At 49.7% G+C, this 23,004-nt stretch overlaps 1 protein-coding gene across 3 annotated transcripts in view; it reads left to right on the top strand.

Annotated features, from left to right (window-relative positions):
* Positions 1-17,035, top strand: part of SLC29A4 (solute carrier family 29 member 4) — a 32,525-nt gene extending 15,490 nt beyond the window's left edge. For 2 of the 3 annotated variants that reach the window (XM_038762941.1, XM_038762942.1), the window contains exons 3-11: positions 2,820-2,951; positions 3,494-3,607; positions 5,266-5,394; positions 7,094-7,168; positions 8,283-8,548; positions 12,254-12,389; positions 12,833-13,020; positions 13,551-13,791; positions 14,784-17,035. In XM_038762941.1, coding sequence (XP_038618869.1) covers positions 2,820-2,951; positions 3,494-3,607; positions 5,266-5,394; positions 7,094-7,168; positions 8,283-8,548; positions 12,254-12,389; positions 12,833-13,020; positions 13,551-13,791; positions 14,784-14,926 — 1,424 coding nt within the window. In that variant the 3' untranslated portion in view covers positions 14,927-17,035. The remainder of the gene's footprint in view (positions 1-2,819; positions 2,952-3,493; positions 3,608-5,265; positions 5,395-7,093; positions 7,169-8,282; positions 8,549-12,253; positions 12,390-12,832; positions 13,021-13,550; positions 13,792-14,783) is intronic. The other variant, XM_038762943.1, reaches the window with a different exon arrangement.
* The last annotated feature ends 5,969 nt before the right edge of the window (positions 17,036-23,004 follow it).

Genomic DNA, 23,004 nt, shown 5'->3' with positions numbered 1-23,004 from the left:
AACCAATTTCTCCTTTACCAGCTCATCTATTTTCTCTTCAGGCTTTGAAGACCTTGGATAGAAGTTGGAGAGTGGGGACTTGGCCCAGTTGGTTCTTAGACCACTGGATCCTTGTGGCTCTTCATGGCAAGGAGGGAGAGTTACCCCCTGGTTGGCACTGGAGATTGGAATCAGCACCAGTGGACTAATCCTGATTCTCCCTTACACTTGTTGTGCAGTGTGGGAAGAAGCACACATGTGTGGAAACAGCATGGGTGTGGGAGCCAAGGGACCTGAGTTTTAATTTTGGCTCCGACACCTGCTGTGTGATCTTGGACAAGTCATTTACCTTCCTCTATATTTCAGTTTCCTCATCTGTAAAATGGAGATTTACTCCAGTTTCTTCCCACTTAGTCTGTGAGCCCGATATGGGACAGGAACCATACAACCTGATTATCTTGTATCTACCTCAGTGCTGAGTACAGTACTTGACATATACTAACATTTTAAAAATACCATTATTATTATTATTATTATTATTATCATTATTATTGTTATTATTATTATTATGTACATTAAATCCCTGGTAAAAGTCATTTGACCCCAGTCATGTTCTCTAAAGAGTGGGGAAAGGCAGATGGGGTGAAACTCCTGACCAAGATGAAAACCGAGCTACATACTTGAAAAAGGATTAAAGAGGAGGTACCGGACTTGGATGCTTTTTGAGAGTTTTAAATGCAAAATGTTGTTTAAATGCAAAGGAGCATCTAGTTAATGGGGAAGTAGCTGCTCCTAATTTAAAAATTCAGAGGTCCCCTTAGGTTGGAAAGGGTCTAATGGGATGATGGAATCCATTCCCCTGCCACCATCCCACTAGACCAGCTAAAAAAGAGGAGTTCCCATCTTTCTTGGAAGAAATCTGCCCATCTCAGTACTTGATAGTGAATACATCTCACACCCAAACTGGGGCTTGAGAGTGTCTGAATTCTTCCCATCCCCACTCTTCCCACAAACCACCCTGGGACTTTTTGGTCTCAGTCTCCACTGCAGCCATCTCTTCACCCCATGACCATTGGGAGGGTTAATTAATTACCGTTTGCAGAGTCTTTAGGAAGTGCTGGCTATTCATTCATTCAGTTGTATTTATACAGTTTCCTTTTCTGATCTGCGGTGTTTGAAATCACCTGAAGTCTCCTTAGCAACAGAGGATAAATTTTCTGCCACTGGAGTGGCAGAGAAAGAATAATCAGTTACCTGGTCTGCTTGGCTTAGGGGGGCTTTAGCCTGTGGTGGATAGAGGACCTGGCTTGAGAGCTCACCAGCTGTGTTTACACTATATAGTAGGCCCAAACCCCTGCCTGTTGCTCAGCAAGCTTGTTCAGTTCTTTACTGTCTCATAGCCAGCAACTTTGATCCATTATACACCACTGGTGGGGTAATTATCCTTCCCACTGCTTTCCCTGCTGGTCTTTTTACATGCACCAGTAGAACCCTGGGGTGGGGGCTGGCTATATTTAGTCATTGTTTCCAACTCATAATTCTTGGGATTCATTGCTCAGGCTGTTTCAGATGCTTCAGTCTTCCTGCCGGACAGCTGTACTCTAGCCTGCCATGTCCTGCCAGCCTCTGTCCTACACTAATGACCGGGGCTACATTAAGGCTTCAAGTGGCCCTGGACACACAAAATTGGGAAACATCCCCCCTTGTGGGTTAAGGGGGTGAAGGAGAAAGGGAGAAAAAGGGGGGGAAAAGAGAATGGAAAAGGTGAGGGGGAAACAGAAGACTTATTTTCTGCTGTCGCATTACTGACATCTCCATTGCTGTCATCACCAACCAACTCTCAGTGGCATTGTGTAGCCTGCTGTTGGGTAGAGACTGTCTCTATATGTTGCCAACTTGTACTTCCCAAGTGCTTAGTACAGTGCTATGCACACAGTAAGTGCTCAGTAAATATGATTGAATGAATGAATGAATGAATTGCGTAGTGGTAGAGCATCGGCTTCAGAGTCAGAAGGCTTTGGGTTCTAATCACGACTTCTCCACTTGTCTGCTGTGTGAATTTGGACAAGTCACTTCACTTTTCTGTGCCTGTTACCTCATTTATAAAATGGGGATCGAAACTGTGAGCCCCATGTGGGACAGGAACTGCTTCCTACCTAGTTTGCTTGTTTCCACCTCAGCGCTTACTACAGTGCCTAGCACATAGTAAGTACTTAACGAATACCATTATTATTATTATTATTATTATTATTATTCAGCTCCCAAGCCTGGATATCCACTTCCGCCTCAGAGAAACAGACAGGTAGTCTGGACAAGCTGGTGCAATTTGGGCTCCTGGCTTACCCACTTCAGACTTTGGGGATGCGGGTGAGAGGAGGCCATCAGGATTCTCAAGCTTGGCTAGGGGAGCAATGGGTCGATGGCAGAGAACTTGACTTCCAATCCTGTTCTGGCTCTAGAGGTTGGGACCCTCTTCCTCCTGAACAGGGGTCTCCATGCTCAGTTGACCCAGGGCACATGCCCCACCCCCACTCCCTTTGTCCAACCCTGCTAATGACTTTTAAATCTCCCAGAGAAGGAGTTTTGAGTCCAGCGGCTTCAAGTGGAGCCAATAAATACCATTGATTGATGATGATAATAATAATAATGGCATTTATTAAGCGCTTACTTTGTGCAAAGCACTGTTCTAAGTGCTGATCAATTGATAAATTTATTACAATCAACAGACAAATATTTGGGACACCAGAATTTCCAGCGAGCTTTTACCCAGTTCCTTTTCATGTGTGTGTGAGCGTGTGTGTGTAACTCTTGTTCTCTCTGTCTTGTGTTTGGGACTTTAGTGGCTGAGGACCCAGAGCCAGGCGATCAGTACCACGGGATTTATTTTGCCATGCTTCTGGCTGGCGTGGGCTTCCTATTGCCATACAACAGCTTCATCACTGATGTGGATTATCTGCATCATAAATATCCAGGTAAGTCCTAACCAGTTGGCAGAAAGGCTGGTCTCCATCTTCTCCGTGCCCCTCAGCACTAGGTGTGGCCGCAGGCTGGTATCTGTGTATCTCTGTGCAAATGTTCCTCATTGCCCATCCGAGATCGTAATCTCCCAGCAGGCAGGATCTGTGTCTGCTAAACGTGCTTTTCTGAACCCCCAGCATGGCATCTCAATGCAGGAAGCCTTAAAATGGTGTCTTGGAAATGGTGATAATATTACCACATGGGGCTGGGCTTCCATTTTGGGCCCATTATGCGGGCCCAGTTCTACTTATTTCCTAGAGGGCACAGGCTCCTGGCTAAGGCAAACAAGGTAATGGACTCAGAACCAAACGAGAAAATGGGCGGTGAACAAAAAGAAGCCATAAATCCAGAAATCGAGGTCGGTTCTATGAGCAAGGCCCATTCACCAGTACTGAAGACTTACTTCTATCTACTGCCTCCCCCTAAAATAAACAGAGCCCAGGCTGGGGCTACTCTGGGGGGCCTTTGCCGTGACCACCCTCTCATGCTCCTACAGGGACCTCCATTGTGTTTGACATGAGCCTGACCTACATCCTGGTAGCCTTGGCTGCTGTCATCCTGAACAATGTCCTGGTGGAGATGTTGAGCCTACACACCAGGATCACTGTGGGTAAGTACCTCTCTCAATCAATCAATTGTATTTATTGAGTGCTTACTGTGTGCAGAGCACTGTACTAAGCGCTTGGGAAGTACAAGTTGGCAACATATAGAGACAGTCCCTACCCAACAGTGGGCTCACAGTCTTGAAGGGGGAGACAGAGAACAAAACCAAACATACTAACAAAATAAAATAAATAGAATAGATATGTACAAGTAAAATAAATAAATAAATAAATAAATAGAGAAATAAATATGTACAAACATATATACATATATACAGGTGCTGTGGGGAAGGGAGGGAGGTAAGATGGGGGGATGGAGAGGGGGACGAGGGGGAGAGGAAGGAAGGGGCTCAGTCTGGGACGACCTCCTGGAGGAGGTGAGCTCTCAGTAGGGCCTTGAAGGGAAGAAGAGAGCTAGCTTGGTGGATGGGCAGAGGGAGGGCATTCCAGGCCCGGGGGATGACGTGGGCCGGGGGTCGATGGCAAGACAGGCGAGAATGAGGTACGGTGAGGAGATTAGCGGCAGAGGAGCGGAGGGTGCGGGGTGGGCTGTAGAAGGAGAAAAGGGAGGTGAGGTAGGAGGGGGCGAGGTGATGGAGAGCCTTGAAGCCGAGGGTGAGGAGTTTCTGCCTGATGTGCAGATTGATTGGTAGGCACTGGAGAGTTTTGAGGAGGGGAGTAACATGCCCAGAGCGTTTCTGGACAAAGACAATCCGGGCAGCAGCATGAAGTATGGATTGAAGTGGGCAGAGACATGAGGATGGGAGATCAGAGAGAAGGCTGATACAGTAGTCCAGACGAGATAGGATGAGAGCTTGAACGAGCAGGGTAACGGTTTGGATGGAGAGGAAAGGGCGGATCTTGGCAATGTCGCAGAGCTGAGACCGGAGTTGTAATAATAATAATAATTGTGGTATTTGTTAAGCACTTCTAGGTGTCAAGCAGTTCTCTAAGCACTGGGAATAGATGCAAGGCAATCAGGTTGGGCTTGGCACCTGTCCCACATGGGGTTCACATTCTAAATCCCCATTTTAGAGATGAAGTAACTGAGGCATAATTAAGTTAAGTGACTTGCTCAAGGTCACAAAGCAGATGTATGATTATCAACTTCACCCACAAAACTGCCCCAACTCCTCTCTTCTATTCATGGCACTATGGCAGCCAGAAGGGAAGGACCCCAGAGCCAGAGCTTTGCCCTGGGGCCCCAGGAAGACTGTTCCTCTACTGCTGTCAAGAGCCATCGCCTCAGGTCTGCCAGAATGCTGGGGCTTCCCTGATCTTCTGGTACTGGTCTGAGTTGATTGGTCAACCTCCCACTCCTGGCCTTCAGAACTCGGAGGCAACCGTCCCTGTCCCTCACAAATAATAATAGTAATAATAATAATAATGGCATTTGTTGAGCTCTAAGTATCATACACTTTTCTAAGCCCTGGGATAGATTCAAGCTAGTCAAGTTGGATCCAAGTTGGAGCTCACAGTCTTTATCCCCATTTTACAGAGAGGTAAATAAATGAGGCACAGAGATGTGATGACTTGCCCAAGGTCACACAGCGGACAAGTGGAGGAGCTGGGATTAGAACCCGGGTCCTTCTGACGCCCAGGCCTGTGTTCGAACCGTTAGGCCATGCTGCTTCCCTGAAGTACTAAAATGTCTCCTTGGCTGCAGGTTACCTCTTTGCTCTGGGACCCCTCCTGTTTGTTAGCATCTGTGACGTCTGGCTGCAACTCTTCTCCCAAAGGCAGGCTTATGCCATCAACCTGGCTGCAGTGGGCACTGTGGCCTTTGGTTGCACAGGTAGGTGACTGTTGGCTCTGCAGAGGGGAAGTGGGGACCTCCCCTTGATTCTCTTTGGTCCTTCTCCAGCCCTCATGATCCGAACAGGTTTTCTCTCTTCCCTCCTTCTCCCTGAGCTCGGTCAGACCTCCCATCTACCAGATAATATTCCTTTTCCATTCTGTGACATTGCAACATGCACACTCACTTCCGTCAGGGCTCGTGTATGGAATGAAAATAGGGAATTAGGAAACATTCATCCGACAGCATGAATCTGTATGGATTCAGCATGCCACAGTGTCAGAGGAAACGGTACATGTACGCGTGTGTGGCATTTGACACGGTGAGTAGTACCATGTGAGTTTTCCTTATTATGGGGTTCTGCAAGAACACAATTCCCACACTGTAATCAGTCAGCCAATTGGTGGGTATTAATTGAGCACTTATGGTGTGTAGAACAGTATACTAAGCACTTGAGAAGATACATTACAACGGTAGACCAGATCCGTGTACTCAAAGAGCTTCCAGTCTAGTGGAGGGGCAGGAGACCTGGGAATAAATACTCTTCATGGCATTGGCTAAAATATTGCTTGTCCCTTTGTTCTAAAGGAATGGGTCTGTGCACTCACATCCGGTTCTGAACTGATTATTATGTGAGTTGAAAGAGAGAGATGAGTCAACAATAAAGCCAAGGAATGCAAGATGAAATCACCAAGTTATCTAATTTGTTGAGAGCTTTGTAAACCAGGCTCTGCACTGGGTTTCCTCACTGTGCAAGCCACTGTGCAGAGTGAGTACCCAGCAGTTTGGCCCTCTAGCAGCGTTTAATCCAAGATGTTGGACAGAGACCACCAGGAAGTGTATGTAGCTCATGCCCCCTCACCCCCAACCCTCTCATCCAGGCTGATGTGGGATTTTTTAAGGTTAGCTGTAAGGTTTCAGCTTAAATTTTACTCTCTGAATTTCTTTTCCTGGAGAGTGTCAGGCAGGAGGACCTGGGGGCTCTTTTGGAGACATCCCCCCAGGGATAGAGCATTGCTCTCAGTCCTTGGGTAGTGGGACCTGGTCATAACAGGCGAAGCCCCATCTGCTTTCTTTAATCCAGTCAAGTTTTGCACCCACTAAAACTCCAGCTCCTCGAGCTAATCGTCACTAAGGACCCAGGGATGTTTATGAGCTGTTTTATGGCGACTTTATGAGGTGGGTTAGTGCAGCCGGCTGGGAATCACTATGGCACATATGGATTCCAGGAGTGATTTCTGCCACCTTGCTCCTTCTCCCTCCCTCCTCTTCTCCCATCCTCCCTCCCTTCCTCTCCTCCTCCTTTCCTCCCTCCCTCCCAGTAGACCCTCAGCTTGGAGTCCCGAGCAAGGGACCCAGTGAAATCCACAAGCACTGGTGAGGGAGAAGGAGAAGGAGGTGGCGATTGGGGAGGTTTCAGAACCGAGAGTCCCACGTATTTTTCTGGTGGCCCTTGGATCCTGTTTTGCTCACTGCTGTGGGCTTGGTCAGAGCAAGGTCAGTAGGGCCCTGACTTGGTCGTTTGACCTGGAGACTGGGAGGGGGAGGGCATGCCCACTGTCCACAAAGGGCTGCAATGTCCACTGCAAGGTGCCAAGGGTCACGGACTCTGTCCCAAGTGAGCTGCATCGTGGGATCCCAGGGGGAAAGCCATAATTTGTCTCTTTGTTTCTCTGTTGTCTGCTTCTCTCTCTTTAAGTGCAGCAATCCAGTTTCTATGGCTACACGGGGATGCTGCCCAAGAGGTACACACAGGGGGTGATGACAGGAGAGAGTGAGTATCTGTGTCTAGCTGACCATGCCCCAGACTCCCAAACTAGCCAGGCCCCAGACTGAAAGGATGGGTGAATTCTAAACACTGGACTATTGGCCGACCAGGAAATTATTATGGGGGAAGGATGCAGACATGTGAAGGGGGTGTTTGGAGGTAACCAGAGGGAATGTCCAGGGTCTGAGGAGACTCTGCTAGTCAATTTCAGGAATCCTGGCAGTCCTAGGGTGGACAGAGGGTGGTCAGGGTGGTGATGATGGAGAGCATTGGCTGCAGGGAGTCTCCTGGCCAGTAGGAAGATTAATCCAGTGTCTGATACCTGGCTACTGCAGGAGTCCTGTCCATCTTGCTCGCATTCATCTCCCCACACAGTCAGCTCTCTCTGCCTCCTTCCAAGCCCTTCTAATGTTTTCTCTGGTTGTCCTGTGTCCCCCACATCGAGGGAGCATCAGGAGGAGCTGGAATTGAACAGGGAATGAGGCTTGGGTGTCAGGGTCAACCTAATAATAATAATTATTATTATTGTGCTGTTTGTAGAGCATTTACTATGTGTCAAGCACTGTACTAAGTGCTGGGGTAGATACAAGACAATCAGGTCAGACACAATCCTTGTCCCGTTTGGGGTTCCCATTCTCAGGGGAAGGGAGAACTGTTTTTTTTTTCTCCCCCATTTTAAGATGAGGAAACTGAAGCACAGAGAAGTTAAGTGATTGCCCAAGATCAGACAGGTTTAGAACCCAAGTCTTCTGACTCCTAGGCTGGTGCTCTTTCCACTAGGCCATGTTGTTAGTCAGTAGAGGGCCTGAGGCAGAAAACTGCTAAGTGGTGGGGGAAGGGATGTGGGGAGGATACGGAGGAGGAAGAAGCCAGAACCAGCTGGTTTGCTGCATTGTCTCTGAGTTAGGCACAATCCAGTGCCTTCAGTGAGACACAGCCCAAAATTAGATTCTCCAGTGGTGAGAATCGTCCATGTGTTGAAAAGATGGCAAATTTCCACCCCTGGAATGCCCTGGATCCTGGATGGGGGAGGACAACCGCCCTGCTGTCCCCCTGTCCTCTTTCCCCTCGGCCCCCAGCTCCCCAGGATCTGACCTCTCAAGCCTCTTGTTCCATCCAGGCACCGCTGGTGTGATAATCTCCCTCAGTCGCATCTTCACCAAGCTGCTGCTGTCAGACGAGAAGGAGAACACCATCATCTTCTTCTTCATCTCCATCGGAATGGAGCTCATGTGTCTGATCTTGCACCTGCTGGTGAGGCGCACCCGCTTCGTCCGCTACTACACTGCCCGCTCCCAGGAGTGTGCTCCTGAGGAGAAGGGCACCCTGGGCCCTGGCTCTGGCTACCGTGTGCACCATGACGTCATTGCAGAGGAAGTAAGATTTGTAAGTTTTCTCTCCTGCTTTTTCTGCTCCCCCAGCTGGGGGCTGCTGAAGCCAGGACTGGAAGCCAGGGGGCCTGGGTTCTCTCTCCAGCTCAGCTGGCTGGCTGACCTGACTGGATGACCTGGAGGGCAAGTCACTTCCTCAGCCTCAATTTCCCCACCTCCCCACTCCTGCCCTCTCTTGAGATCTTTGTCCAAGAGAGAGGTCTCTTTGAGGGAGAACTTCTTCCTGTCTAGGAGGTAAACGCAGGAACTGAGAGACACTGTGGAACCTCCATCCTCAGAGATCTTTAAAACTTGGTTAACGTCCTGAAGGCAGGAAGCTGGACCATTGGACCTCTTTCAAGGGTCCTTCAACCTGCAGGATTCTATTCTGCAAGTACAGGAGCTGACCTGTAAATGTGCTTTGACATCTCCAAAGAAAGAAATCCCGTACAAGTTATTGCTATGTCTTGCCCAATTTTCCCAGTGCCTCAAGTTAACCCCTGCTGTATTAAGTATCTTAGGAGACCCATTAGCTTTCAGACCACTAGAGGACCATTAGTGTACTGGTAATGGTGATGACAGTAATCACCCATCCAGAATGGCAGATGAGCCTCAGACTTGAGTCTTCAGAACAGAGAACCGGTGCAGAGGAATTGATTACAGTGCTAGTGGCTTTTGCAGCACCGCTACCTTGTACTCCCTTGTTCTTTTCAGTCGTGCTCCCCACTGGAGCACTGAACATGCAATGCAGAGGATACTTTCCCTCCCCGCTAAATGAGGAGCGAGCCCCATGGCAGATAAGGACCAAGCCCATCCTGATTACCTTGTGTCTACCCCAAGACTTAGTCCAATGCTTGGCACCTAGTAAGGGTCTAGCAAATACCACATTATTGGTATTCTGAATGCAATAATAATAATTATTATGATATTTGTTATGTGCCAAGCACTGTTCTAAATGCTGGGGGTAGTTACAAGGTAAGCAGGTTGTCCCAAACGGGGCTCACAGTCTTAATCCCCATTTTACAGATGAGGTAGCTGAGGCACAGAGAAGTTAAGTGGCTTGCCCAAGGTCACCCAGCTGACAGGTGGCAGAGGTGGAATTAGAACCCACATCCTCCAACTCCCAAGCCTGTGCTCTTTCCACTAAGCTATACCCCTTCTCAAGGAGCAAAGAATGCCCTGGTTAGCCCCATGTAAGACATGGACTATGTCCAACATGTCTACCTCGTGTCTACCCTAGCTCTTAGCAAAGTACCTGGCACATAGTAAGGGCTTAATGAATATCATACAAAAAAAACAAAAACGGCCCCTTAATGATCTGAAATGGTTACTGCACCTCCCTCAAAACAGTGTGTTATCAGAGAGTAAGTAAACTTAGGTACTGGGAGAACTGGATTCCCTACTTATGAGAATATTCGGTTTCCCCAGGAATCCCAGTGCCAATTTCTTGGGGAACTGATGGATAGGAAGTGGGAAAGAGCAGTGTGGCTAGGCAACGCCCCCCACCACCCCAAGATTGGCTTCAATTTCCTCAGAGTATCCGAGCAGCTAAGCCTGGAAGCTAGTCAGATCTTTTTCTCTGATAGGTTGGAAGCAAGGGGAATCTAGATGCAGGTGGATGTAGGGTAGAGTTGTAACTCTGGGTTGGGGAAAATAGGGGAAGGGACCCTGGTGGGTGGATATCAGAGCACCATTAACTGAGAAGGTGGAATGTTTGCTTGGTAACAGTACTCTCCCAAGCGCTTAGTACAGTGCTTTGCACACAGCGCTCAGTAAATACGATTAACAATAGTGATAATAACGGAGGTTCGGCCCTCACCCAGCCACAGCCGTACCCTCATTAACAGGTAATGGCTTCACACAACCGTTATTTAGGCATGGGCGCCATCTAGTGGTACTTCGCCCATCTTGGGTGCCCAACAATCTAGGTTTGTGATGAGGGTCCTGTAAGACAGGGTTTCAAAGTTTTTTTCAGAAACTGAGGACCTGTCGACACAAAGTTTTACCTGAAGTGCCCACCTCCATTGCATACCACTCCCTTACAAGCCCTCACTCTCTCCTCCAGGCTTCCCACCTACCCAGCCTCTCCACCCTTCTTAAACACCCAGTGTTCCCATCTCCACCAACACACTCAATCAGAAATGCTCTCTAGAGCAGTACTGAGCCATCCTTCTGGTGGAGCAGAAAGTCACAACAGCCGGGGTAGGTGACAGAAGAAAACAGCTCCACTAAGCGTCAAAACTCTAATAGCCTCTTTCAACCTACTCTGTGCTGCCGCTGCTGCTGCTTTCTGGCTCCCTCAGAGTTCCCATCATCTGTCCCCTTCTGGGTTTCAAAGTACCTCCAGAGGTTCATATATCTGTTAAGGGAATTAAAGCATCACCCTTCTAACACAAGCTGAATTGTATCGGCCTCACTTGGGGGCATGGAGAGATGGAAACTGTGAACGCAATATGCCAGAGACTTGCTTTCCCCTTTCCTGTGGATTAGCTGGGCCCATCTGAACACCTTGGGGCTGCAGATCCCTGATTCATTCATTCAGTCGTAGTAATAATAATAACTGTGGTATTTGTTAAGCCCTAACTATGTGCCAGGCCCTGTACTAAGAGCTGGGGTGGAGACAAGCAAATCGGGTTAGATGCAGTCCCTGTCCCACGTGGGGCTCAGAGTCTCAATCCCCATTTTCCAGATGAGGTAACTGAGGCCCAGAGAAGTGAGGTGACTTGCCCAAGATCACACAGCAAACAAGTGGTGGAGCCGGTATTAGAACCCATGAACTTCTGACTCCCAGGCGCATGCTTTAGCGCTTACTGTGTGCAGAGCACTGTACTAAGCATTTGGGAGAGTACAGTATAACAATATAATACAATATAACAATATATTATATACAATATGCTACAATGTAACAATATACAGACAATATAACAGAAAACAGACACGATCCCTGCCCAGAATGAGCTTACAGTTTAGATTCCCCAATCCTGTGGGTTTGGATTAGTATGGTCCTAGGATATCCCTGGCTTGGACTGGCCCAGGCCCCTAAACGCCCTCTCTACACCACAGCTTAGTCCTAGTCTAGACCTACCACTCCAAACACAGAAGTCTGGGTGTTATGGGATCAGGTGCAGCATCATCCAGTGGGAAGAGTATGAGTCTGGGAGTCTGTGCATTGCTATATTGTACTCTCCCAAACGCTTATTATAGTGCTCTGCACACAGTAAGGGCTCAATAAATATGATTGACAGACTGAGTCAGAGAACCTGCGTTCTGATTCCCATTCTGCCACTCGTCTGCAGTGTGACCTTGGCCAAGTCACTTAACTTCTCTATGCCACAGTTCCCTCATCGGCAAAATGGGGAATCAATACCTGTTCTCCCTCCTACTAAAATTGTGAGCCCTATGCAGGACTTGATTATCTTTGTATCCACCCCAGCACTTAGTACAGTGCTCGACACATAGTAAGCACTTAGCAATTATTATAATGATTATTATCAGACTCCTTCATGGCTCCTGGAAAGGAAACAGTGTCCAAAGCCTGCTGGGCCAGCTGCCTCCTCTCTCCCCTCCTAGCCAGTCCTGCCAGGAAATAAGATCTGTGAGACACAAGGATGTAAGGCCCCCAAGTTCCCCTGCTCCTTGGATGGTGAGTCTGTGTTGAACAGGGGGTCCAGGTTCCCTCCCCAAGCTGATGTTGGCTCTTTCCCTCTGGTGGCTTCTGCAGGAGAACCGGCCTCAAGCCCAGGGTGGCTCTCCCCCGGGCAGCCTGGGGCCTGAAGCTGAGCTGGCCGGCAGCGGCACTTACATGAGGTTTGACGTCCCACGGCCAAAAATCAAAAGGAGCTGGCCCAGCTTCCGAGGTAGGGAAAGGGTAGACCTTGAGGTCAAGTGGCTCTTTGCACTGGGGAGTTCCCAGCCGGTGAACTGAGTCTCGTTTCCCCCACTGAGGGGCTGGGGAGGTCAGAGGAGGCACAGTGGTGAAGGGGCAGGTCTTCGACTCTGCTCCTTGTCGTGGGGGACGCTGGGAGGGAAGGGCCTTTTGCCCCATCTGAGCTTTTCTGATCCCACCAGATGGGTTCAAGAGGGGCGGGGAGTAGGGAAGGACAGGTAAGATCATGACTTGGGATATTCCCAGATCACACTTGACAGCTCCACTTGGTTTCCCCTGCAGATGCCAACCGTGCTTCTGCCATTCAGCTTGATGCAAAAGGGGGTCCCAGCATTACTATCCCTGTGGGCTCCAGTTTCCTGTGAGCAGGGAAAGAGGAGGAAGGGTGACAGGGGATCCATGTGTTCCCCACAGACATGATGTTACACCGCTATGTGGTGTCCCGGGTGATCTGGGCCTACATGCTCTCCATTGCGATGTCCTACTTCATCACCCTGTGCCTCTTTCCGGGACTGGAGTCGGAGATCCGGAACTGCACCCTTGGGGAGTGGCTCCCGATTCTCATCATGGCCATCTTCAACCTCTCCGACTTTGTGGGCAAGGTAGGGGGGCGTGTCTGGGGAAGGGAGGGGAGGCTTGAGCCTCAGTGAAGGGTTGCCTGGTCTGCCTGTGGGGTGGCTGTGGGTCTCGCCCACCTTGGGCTGACATAGCACGCGCTTTGCACATAGTAAGCGCTTAATAAATGCCATTATTATTATTATTATTATAACACCAGGGTCCTGGAGTTCCTGTGAGGGAGCATTCAGTGCTACGGGAGACATAAGTCGTCTCTGATTGTGGAGACCTCCTTCCTTTTGGCTGCTGCCCCAGAAAATTCATTAAAGGGTTCTAGGCTCTGGACTAGTGAGCTAGAGGACGGTCCTAAGTTGGGAATGTCCAAGCTCTGAGTTTTTGTGGCAGACATCCCTTCAGCTGTAGGCAGGACAATCCTTGGGCCTCTCATTCCTGGTGTGTTCTAGAGCGAGATGATTTAGAACTGTTTGCCCATCTAGAGCAAGGCACCCAGTGGCTCCAGACTAACCCTGGAAGCCAGTTCTGGCTTGGGCTCAGCTCTAGATTTTGTGCATTATAGATACTGGCAGCCTTGCCCTACGACTGGCGAGGGACTCACCTGCTCATCTACTCCTGCCTGCGGGTGATCTTCATCCCCCTCTTCATCATGTGTGTGTACCCCAATGGGAAACCCACGTTCAGCCACCCTGCCTGGCCCTGCATCTTCTCCCTCCTCATGGGCATCAGCAACGGTTACTTTGGCAGCGTGCCCATGATCCTGGCTGCCGGCAAAGTGAGCCCGGAGCAGCGAGAGCTGGCAGGTAGGAGGCGACTACCTGGGTGAACTCCAAGGCCAATGGGCAGACAAAATGATGTTCATGGGACTGGTCCGGTAGCAATAGATTTTATTTGGTGCTCGCTTGGTGTGTTCCATTGCACTAGGCACTCAGGAAGTCCTGGGTTGGCAAGGTGCTTATACTCCAACCAGGAAAGCAGACACGGGTATTTAAAACCCTGCCTAAATGAATCAATTGGGCAACTCCTCTTAGACTGGTAGCTCCAGGAGGGTACAAGATAGTGTCTGATCTGATTGTATTGTATGTACCCCAGCACTTACTGCACTGCTTGGAACATAGTAAGTGCTTAGCAAATGCCACAGTTATTATTACTGATGCATGAGGACTAAGGAGGGTGGAAATAAGCTGTCTCCCTGAGCCCCCACACTGCCCTGCTCTTTAGGCAAGAGTCAGTTTCATGCTGGGTCCATTGCCCTGTTGGTACGGGTTCATTAAATCTCCCAGCCCTTCCTAGTCCTTTCTAGTCCTCCACAGCCCTCCCTAAGGCCTCCCTATGCTCTCCCCAAGCCCTCCTCAGCCCTCCCCAATCAACCTCAGTCCTCCCCAGTCATCCCCAGCACTTAGAACAGTGTCAAGGCACATAGTAAGAGCTTAATAAATACCATTATTCTTATTATTAGCCGCAGCCCTCCCCAGTCATCCCCAGACCTCCCCACCCTCACAACAGACATCAATAGACACATACAGAATCAATCCCAGGAATTATATTTCCATGTTGCTGAACATTCCGACTTCCCCTCAGCCTGAGTTCTTTCTCCCGGTGGGCAACCTTCTTTCTTTCAGGCTCTGGGCTTGTGCTCCTTTGGCCAGCATGTGTGCAGGCTACTGTCAAATTGTTGGGCTGGCGGGTTGGGAGAACTGAATCACCCTCTTCCCTGGAGGGCCTGGCAGGGCTAGAGAACTGGGGGAGTCTGGGTATTGAAGGTCTAGTCCTCCATTCCCCCTCTCTCTTTCAGGCAACACCATGACGGTGTCCTACATGACCGGCCTGACTCTGGGCTCCGCAGTGGCCTACTTTGCGTACAGCCTGACCAGTACCTCTCACAGCACCTGTTTCCACACCGAAACGTACAATGGCTCCTACACAGCAGGGTACTGAGCAGGCAGGCCTCGGGGCCTGGGATGGGAAGGGGTCCCACAACAGCTGCTGGATGCTCAAGACGGGGAGACTGGACCGAGGCAGGTTCACTACCCTTTGCGTGTTGTCTCCAATCTCTCCCTGGTCCCCACAAGAAAGATATTTGGGTTGATGGATGGACTCTCTCCACTACCTTTGCTCCACTTCCATCTGTTGGCTAGGTAACTCTGGTGGGAGAAATATAATTCCTGGTAATCAACCATCCTGGACAGTGAAAAATGAGGATGGCAGGAAGAGATTGGCCTTCCCTCCACCCTTCATGAACCTGTTAAGAGCCACCTTGGATTTCCCTTTTCTTTTGCTTTCCTGTCTCATCTCGGCATCTTTGATTTTGACTCGGTGACCTTTCAGGGTCCCTTTGGAATGGGGGCAGGGGCCATGCCTGGCTAGAAGTGGGAGTTAAGATACCTCAAAGGATCCCAGAGCCATGTAATGAGCTGAACACTGACTGCTGCCTGGGTATGGCACAGAAAGGGCAGTACGAAACTACCTGCAGGCAGAGAACCCAGAGATCTTTGGAGAAGGGAATCTGGATGGAAAGCAGCATTTTGGGGGCCTATTTTGAATACCTGGATCCCACTCCTTGTGTCTTCAGTTGGAACAGCCCTGGTGTCCCTGAGGATGACCTGAGCCCCATCTCTCTGGCCTTTCCAAGCTTAGCCTGGGCTGCCCATGGGCAACCAGCTGGCAAGGGAACCTCCAGGACTGGAGGGAAATGTGAGAAATGGGGCATAACCTCCTGAGGCGAGGGACTGGGCTGGCCCAGGCTTTGGTTTTGAACAAGAGAAGATCTTGTTAGTCACTGAGGCCCATGCCAGTTTTACCGAGCCACAAAGATCCATGGATAGAGGCACTCGCATCGTTTTCTGATAAATGGGATGGAACTGGGGGTGGCAGCAGGGGCAGGGAGGTATGGGATAGAGTTCCAGGAACCCAGCTGACTGACAGCTTCTGTGCACTGCTAGCCTCATTGCTTCCCTTCCTTGTGGGCAGGAATTAACCAAGGGAGATGGTGCCCAGGGCCCGTCTGCATGGCAGGACAGAGGAATGGGCAGAGATGGGGTGGAAAGCACGACTCGGGGGCCTGAGGCTGGCAGATATAAGAGGGTGAGAATTGGAGGCCGGCGAGGGGGATGAGGAGAAAGGCTGGGAATTCTCCCAACACTCTCCCTCCCCTAGTATGGGCAGGGTCTGCAGCAGCTCTGCCCAGGGTGGTTTGGGGTGATCAGAAGAGTTTGGAGTTTTGTTCAGTCCTGAAACTTACTCCTTCGCCTGCTCACTGGAGGGTTTCTTTTGGGTTACCCTACCCCAGAGGCCTTGACTTTATGACATTTGTTCTCAATCTGCAAGTGCCCCAGCCTTGTGCCTCAGCCCATTTCCCCACCTCCCGCAAAAATCCAGCCTTTCCCAGGAGCAGTCATCCAGCAAGCCTATGGTTCTGGTATGGTGGTCCAGTAGCCGTCCCCTGGGACTTGAGGTGAGCAGTGGGGCTGGGATGACTGGGGAGTAGAAATGGGAGACCAGGGCCTGCATTTGTCTGTGGGCTTGTCCCTTAGAGCCATGCTGTCGGGCCTATCTGGTCCTGGGAAAGACACCAGCTGGTGTTGCTGGGAGAAAATGTCTCCAGTCTTTGGGTTTCAGTCTCTCCCCACCTGAGTCCTTGTGTGTGGGCATGGGCAGGGATTCCCAGCCTTTTCCTATCCAGTAGTACCCTCAGCAGGGAACACTACATGTGCCACTGAGTTTTATTTGTGTGTGTGTGTGTGTGTGTCTGTCTCATCATAAAAATGTATCACTTTGACCATTAAAGAAATCTGTGAGAATATATATGAGATAGAGAAAATATTATAGCAGCTGGAAATTTATGATCTTTAAAATATATCAGACTCCATCTATTTTAAATATAAATGTAGCAGATTTTGTAATACTGGAACAATATTTCATATCTCATCCCATGCGCCTTTGAATGCTCTCAGCCGCCGGCCCCTGAGCCTCCGCACAGATGGATGAGGCAGCACGGCCTAGTGAATAGAGCACAGGCCTGGGAGTCAGAAGGTCGTGGGTTATAATCCTGCCTCTGTCACATGTCTATTGTATGACCTTGGGCAAGTCACTTAACTTCTCTGGGCCTCAGTTCCCTCCTCTGTAAAATGGGGATTAAGAGTGTGAGCCCTATATGGGACAGGGACTGTGTCCAATCTAACTTGTACCTACCCCAGACCTTAGAACAGTGCTTGGCACATAGTAAGCTCTTAACAAGTACCGTGATTATTATTATTACTATTGTGTCTTCCTGAGCTGTCACTGACATGGAAAGAGCTGCTGTGTCTAACCACCGTGGAGGAAAGGTTGCTGAGAGAACACTCCGGGGTTCCAGATCCTGTTCCCTGTCCACCTGAGACTTGAGGGAAGAGTGAGAGAGGCCAGAAGGGAGAAGGGGGCAGAGGAACTCCCCTGACTTGGTGACCACAACCCCATGACCCCAGTGGAGATACGACTCAGTGCAGTCCAGTCAATCAATAGTATTTACTGAGCGCTTCTTCTGTGCAAAGCACTGTACTAAGCACTTGAGGCCTGAACTAGGGACTCAACCAGTCTGCCAGGGCCTCTGAGACCACTACTGATTCTGCCCAAGTCACCACTCTGATGGGGGCAGCCCCAGGGTGAAATGGTAGCGGCAACATGGCCCAGTATGGGTTGGTTCCCATGGGGAGCCAGAGGGCAGAGGAGCGGGGGCCTTGCCCATCCCTGGCCCTGCTGGGTCTAGAATGAGTCAGGGATTCCTCCCAGACTGTAAACACAAAGTTCCATCCCAGCTTCAGCTCTTGGGGAAGCTCAGCCCCTGCCAGGGACATTCCTGAGGGAGCAATGTCCACAGTAATGGCACTGATGAGTATGAGTATGGCTTCCTCCTCCTGTGGCAGAAAATGGCTGCCACCATTACTGTGGTACTGACTGGGTTTGGAATTTAGGTGGCCGGGCAAAATCCTCAAGAGTTTTGATGGTCCTGCTTAGACAGGACTTCTAGTCCTTAATCTCCAGGCAAGCGTGGACATGGGTCCAGATTCATTTCCAGAAAGGTAGGTGTGGGAGGGTGAAGGGAGCTACCTTTCATGTCCAGTAACCCAGGGTTTGGCTCAGTACTAGCTCAGTCTGGCCTGATGGGCAGGTCAAGATAAGGAGAATCTGGGGGCTTGTTATTGGTTCCTTCTTTGGTCCTTCCTCTCCATACTTCATTGCAGGGGCTAGAACTGACACCAGGGGCCCTTCCAGTAGAGGAGAGGTTTATCTCTCTTCTTCTTCAGTCTTGGGACAGTCCTGGGTTTGGCCAGAAAGGGTTCAGGGGGAAACACCAATCTTGGGTGCATTTTGCTCAGCAGGTAAGGAGTCTCGTTCTTCCCACTGTCACTTGGTCTTCTTTGTGCTTTAGATCTTGTTTATAGAACCATCATGTCTTTGGGCTAAAGGCCATTCCCCTGCCTAAAGGTATCTATGCCTAAACCTATCTTGGACTGAAGTTCTCCAAGGCAATCTTCCTTCTACCCAACCCTCTTCCCTTTCCTCTCTGTCACCCTCCCCCAGTAACACATACACACACACACATGCACACACTCACACATGCTTCCTGTGGGTCCCATTCTAACATCAAACATTCTTGCTAGCAGGAAGCCTTTCCTCATATCTTACTTGCCCCGGAGTTCCCTGTGAATCAATATTCAGGGACTTTGGGTCAGTTCTGCAGATATTCTGGTCATGCTGACCTGTAGATAAGACTCTTTAAAAGGTGGATTCCTGGTGGCCCTGGCTATCAGGATACAGCCCAAAAGATTGGGCCAGTCATGCTGGCTGGTTGGGGTGGCTGGGAGTGGGATGAGATATGCCCAAGGATGGCTGCGGCTCATCCGCACTATTGAGATCATATCCCTTTGCACCTGACCAAGGGTTCTTTATGAGTGCTGGGTACTGAGGACCACCAAAGTTTTCCCCCTAGCCCCAGCCTCTCTTCTGCCTCCCAGCCTCATGTAATTGAGCCTAAGGTAAAAAGGGTTCATCTTGCTGTGGAATGGCCACCTTTGAAATGGACAATCTTCCTGCCCTGAATGATCCAAGACCTCCCCTCCCTATCGTTCCCAGCCTGAGAACTGGGTCCAGACCTGGGTGGGAGATGCATTATGACTGGAATCCATGCACTGCGGGCTCGTCCGCTCTAGTGGTGATGAGTGAAGGGTGAGGTGCCTGATCCCTATGAGGGGTGATCCATGCTAGGGAACTCGTGCTGGGATAGCCAAGGCGATTCCCAGGATCCTCGTAGAACAGCTGAAGCCATTGTTCCACCAGTGCCAGCCCCCACCACCCCTCTCCAGCCACTGAGGCCATGACTTGGCCTTTGTTAGAGCCCAATTCTCACAATAATGGGCCTTTGCCCTTCCCAAGTTGGACTAGCCTACACCTGCTTTTTCCAGCTCACCTTCTTCCAGAGGGAATGAATGACCTGAGCGGTGGTTTCTGTTCTCTCAGAATGAGCTTGAGAAATGAAACGGATTTGCAGCAGCCTGACATGGGGGTGGCAGGGAAGAGGGAGCCATTCTGATCCCAAGACAGCGATCTACTCTGTCAGCCTGAAGCCCGGGAGGCGTGATGGGCTGAGCTGAATTCACTGTGAGTGTGTGTCTCCCAATGAGCTGGGCCTCTCACCCTGTCCCTTTACACGTCTGTTTCTGGTAGTCATTTTACCATTCTGTGTTTGACGCCCAATAAAGTTTGGTTTTCCTAATCCAGAAAGAATGTGGACACCATCACTGTTTCTTTCTAAGAGCAATGCAATGAGTGGCACCCTCCTGAAAGCCAGCCTCACCCCCTGGGCTACTCTGGGGAACCCCCAGTGTCTCTCCAACCTAGCGATCCCTACCCTCAAGTAATGCTCACCCCGTTAGAGATCCCCACAGCACTCCATCCTCCCTTCCCTTATTCTCTGTCCTATCTCCTTTACTTAAGCTGCACCCCTGCTCCAGACTGTAGTACCAGCACTGCCTAACATAATGATGGTATTTGTTAAGTGCTTACTATGTGCCAAGCAATGTTCTAAGTGCCGGGGGAGATACAAGGTTATCAGGTTGTCCCACATGGGGCTCACAGTCTTCATCCCCATTTTACAGATGAGGTAACTGAGGCCCAGAGAAGTGAAGTGACTTGCTGAACGTCACACAGCTGACAAGTGACAGAGCCGGGATTAGAACCCACGACCTCTGACTCCCAAGCCCGTGCTCTTTCCACTCACGCTGCCTAAGTGGATGCATGCACACAGAGGCGGGAGCATGTGCGTGCCTGCTCCAGGGAGGAAGCCATAGGATCCACTCTGTTTCCAGCCCCTTGTTGATTCTCCCAGAGTCCCTTTCAGTAGGCAGGAAGGGCAATTGATGGCCTTGGCTCAGCAGAGGTGATCCCAGAGCCTCCTAGGGAGTCAGGACTAATCTTCCCTGGTGCCAGAAGCGAGAGGGAAAGAGCTCCCATGAGGCCACCCCCTGGATGGCTTCTCCTTCTCTAGTCCCTAAAACCTTGAACCCAGGCCCGTGGGATGCTGGAGAGATTCGGGGTGGAGACGGCAGGGGTGGGGAGGGAATCACCTGAAATACTGTTGCATCTCTCCATCAAAAGCCCCAGCCTGGAGCTTGGACCTATAGGAACACAGCTCTGAGGACAGTTGTCTCAGGAAGAAAAGTGGACAATAGCTCTAAGGTTCCTCAAAGACATAGACCGTGTTTTTTGATGCTGTTTGATTGTTCCCAATCACAGTGGTCATAGCCTTCTGCCTGCAGTGCTCAGCAATACATACCCAGAGCTGAGAGCAGCACTCTAAGGCACCACTTGATGGAGATGTTACCGTCCTTCTTCCGCGACTCTCAAGAGGGCAGGGTACTCTAGCAACCTACTTCTTCCTCTAGGGCTGGAGTAGGAGGAGGAAGAGTAGTAATAGTAGTAGAAGAAATAGTTGTAGCGGTAGTAGTAAAAATAGTAACAGTAGTAGTAGTATTTATTAAGCATGTATTGTATGCAGAACACCATACTAAGTACAGTGGGAGAATGCACAGGTTGGAAGTGGCATGGCCTAGTAATAATAATAATGGCATTTGTTAAGCGCTTATGATGTACTGGGCACTGTACTAAATGCCGAGGTGAATACATGTATGGGTTGGACGCAGTCCCTGTCCCACGTGGAGCTCACAGTCTCAATCCCCATTTTACAAATGAGGGAACTGAGCTACAGAGAAGTCAAATGACTTGCTCCAAGTCACACGGCAGACAAGTGGTGGAGCTGAGATTAGAACCCATGATGTTCTGACTCTCAAGTCCATGCTCTATCCATTACACCGTGCTGCTGCTTTGCCTAGTGGAAAGAACACCCGTCTGGAAGTCAGAGGACCTGGGTTCGAATCCCGGCTCTGCCACATCTGCTGTGTGACCTTGGGCAAATCACTTAACTTGGCTGGGCTTGATTTAAAATGGGGATTCAGTCCTACACTCCTCCCACCCCCGTCTGATGGGGGCAGCCCCTATCCAATCGGCTCCAGCCAAGAAGGGCCAATGGGACTGGTCTCATATCTTTCTACTTAGAGAAGCAGCATGGCCTACTGAATATAGCACGAGCCTGGGAGTCGGAAGGAACTGGGTTCTGGTCCCGGCTTTGCCACTTGTTTGCTGTATGATCCTGGGAAAGTCACTTCACTACTCTGTGCTTCAGTTATCTCTTCTGTAAAATGGGGGTGAAGACTGTGAGCCCTATGTGGGTCAAGGACTGTGGCCAAACTGATTATCTTGCATCAATCCCAGCACTTAGAACAGCTCCTGACACATCGTAAGAAATACCACAATTATTAATTATTACTCTGTTGCCCTTTTCTTTATGGCAGTGCCATCCAACTCTAGCTCCTTAGCCTGCCCCCTTGGCAACCACTCTGGAGATGCCAGCTCCATTCTCCTGCCCAAGGTCTGTCTGCCATTCACCGCACCCTCCAGCCATAATGTCTGCCTGCTCAGTTGTGCCAGACTGTCTCCCAGGGCAGCCGCTGTCTCCGATACCACCTGCCCCAGCCCTGGATAGAGGCACCCAGAAACCCACAGGAAAAACCAGGACAGAGAAGACTGGTTGGTTATTTTTTTTTCAATTGAATTTTTTTTATGAAAAAAGATCACACGGAATTCGCCAACAAACAAAATTCAAAAAAAAATTTTTTTCAAAACAAAAAGACATCCCCCCCCACAAAACAAAATGAAAGCCTGGCTCTCCTTTCCTCACGATTGTCTGGACAAACCCTTGTGTTTCATAGAAGGCGTTGGGTTAGATAAGTGCTTTCTATTGGGCACGAGCATAAAAATGTTCCTTTCTCTCGCTCTCTCTCTCTCTTTCTCTCTCTCTCTTTCTCATTTTTCTGTAATTTCCGCACACAGTTGGTTGGGGTGAGTACAGTACACTTTTAGGCATGGAGGGGTGGGGGAGGAGGGGCTCGGGGTGGGAAGTGTGCGTGAAAGTGAGGTGGGTGATCCCAGATGATTCTACACTCACAATCCAACAGGAAATAAAAAATAATATTCTTAACGTCAGACTGTGTTTGCTTTATAATTTCATAACTTTTTCACAGTTTTAAAAAGTTTATATTTATATATATATTTATATATATTTATATTTATATATAATTAAAAAGTTGAATCCATTTAAAGACGTATTATACAGGTGGGCTAAAGAGTTTTTTTCGGTACATTAAAACTGTACAGTTTAGAAACAGTAATTTCCACCAGGTTCTTGAGAGAGCCCTGATTGGAGGGGGGGGGGGGGGGGGGGGGAAGGAGGGAGGATGGGTGAGTCAGGGAGGAAGGGCAGGGAGGGAAGGGGTGACAATTCAGCACCATTGTGGTTCTTCGTAGTGTGAGTGTGGTGAGGTTGGTTGGGCGGGGGTTCCCCCTCCTCACCCCACAGGCTTTCTGCCCTAGGACTCATCAAGAGTACCAGAGCAAATGGTTCAAAGGTCGATCTCCTCCAGCGG

This window comes from Tachyglossus aculeatus, chromosome 21 (genome assembly GCF_015852505.1).
Source record: "Tachyglossus aculeatus isolate mTacAcu1 chromosome 21, mTacAcu1.pri, whole genome shotgun sequence".
NCBI classification, from domain to species: domain Eukaryota; kingdom Metazoa; phylum Chordata; class Mammalia; order Monotremata; family Tachyglossidae; genus Tachyglossus; species Tachyglossus aculeatus.
The sequence above is the reverse complement of the archived record's forward strand: the minus strand, read 5'-3'. Positions and strand labels throughout refer to the sequence as shown.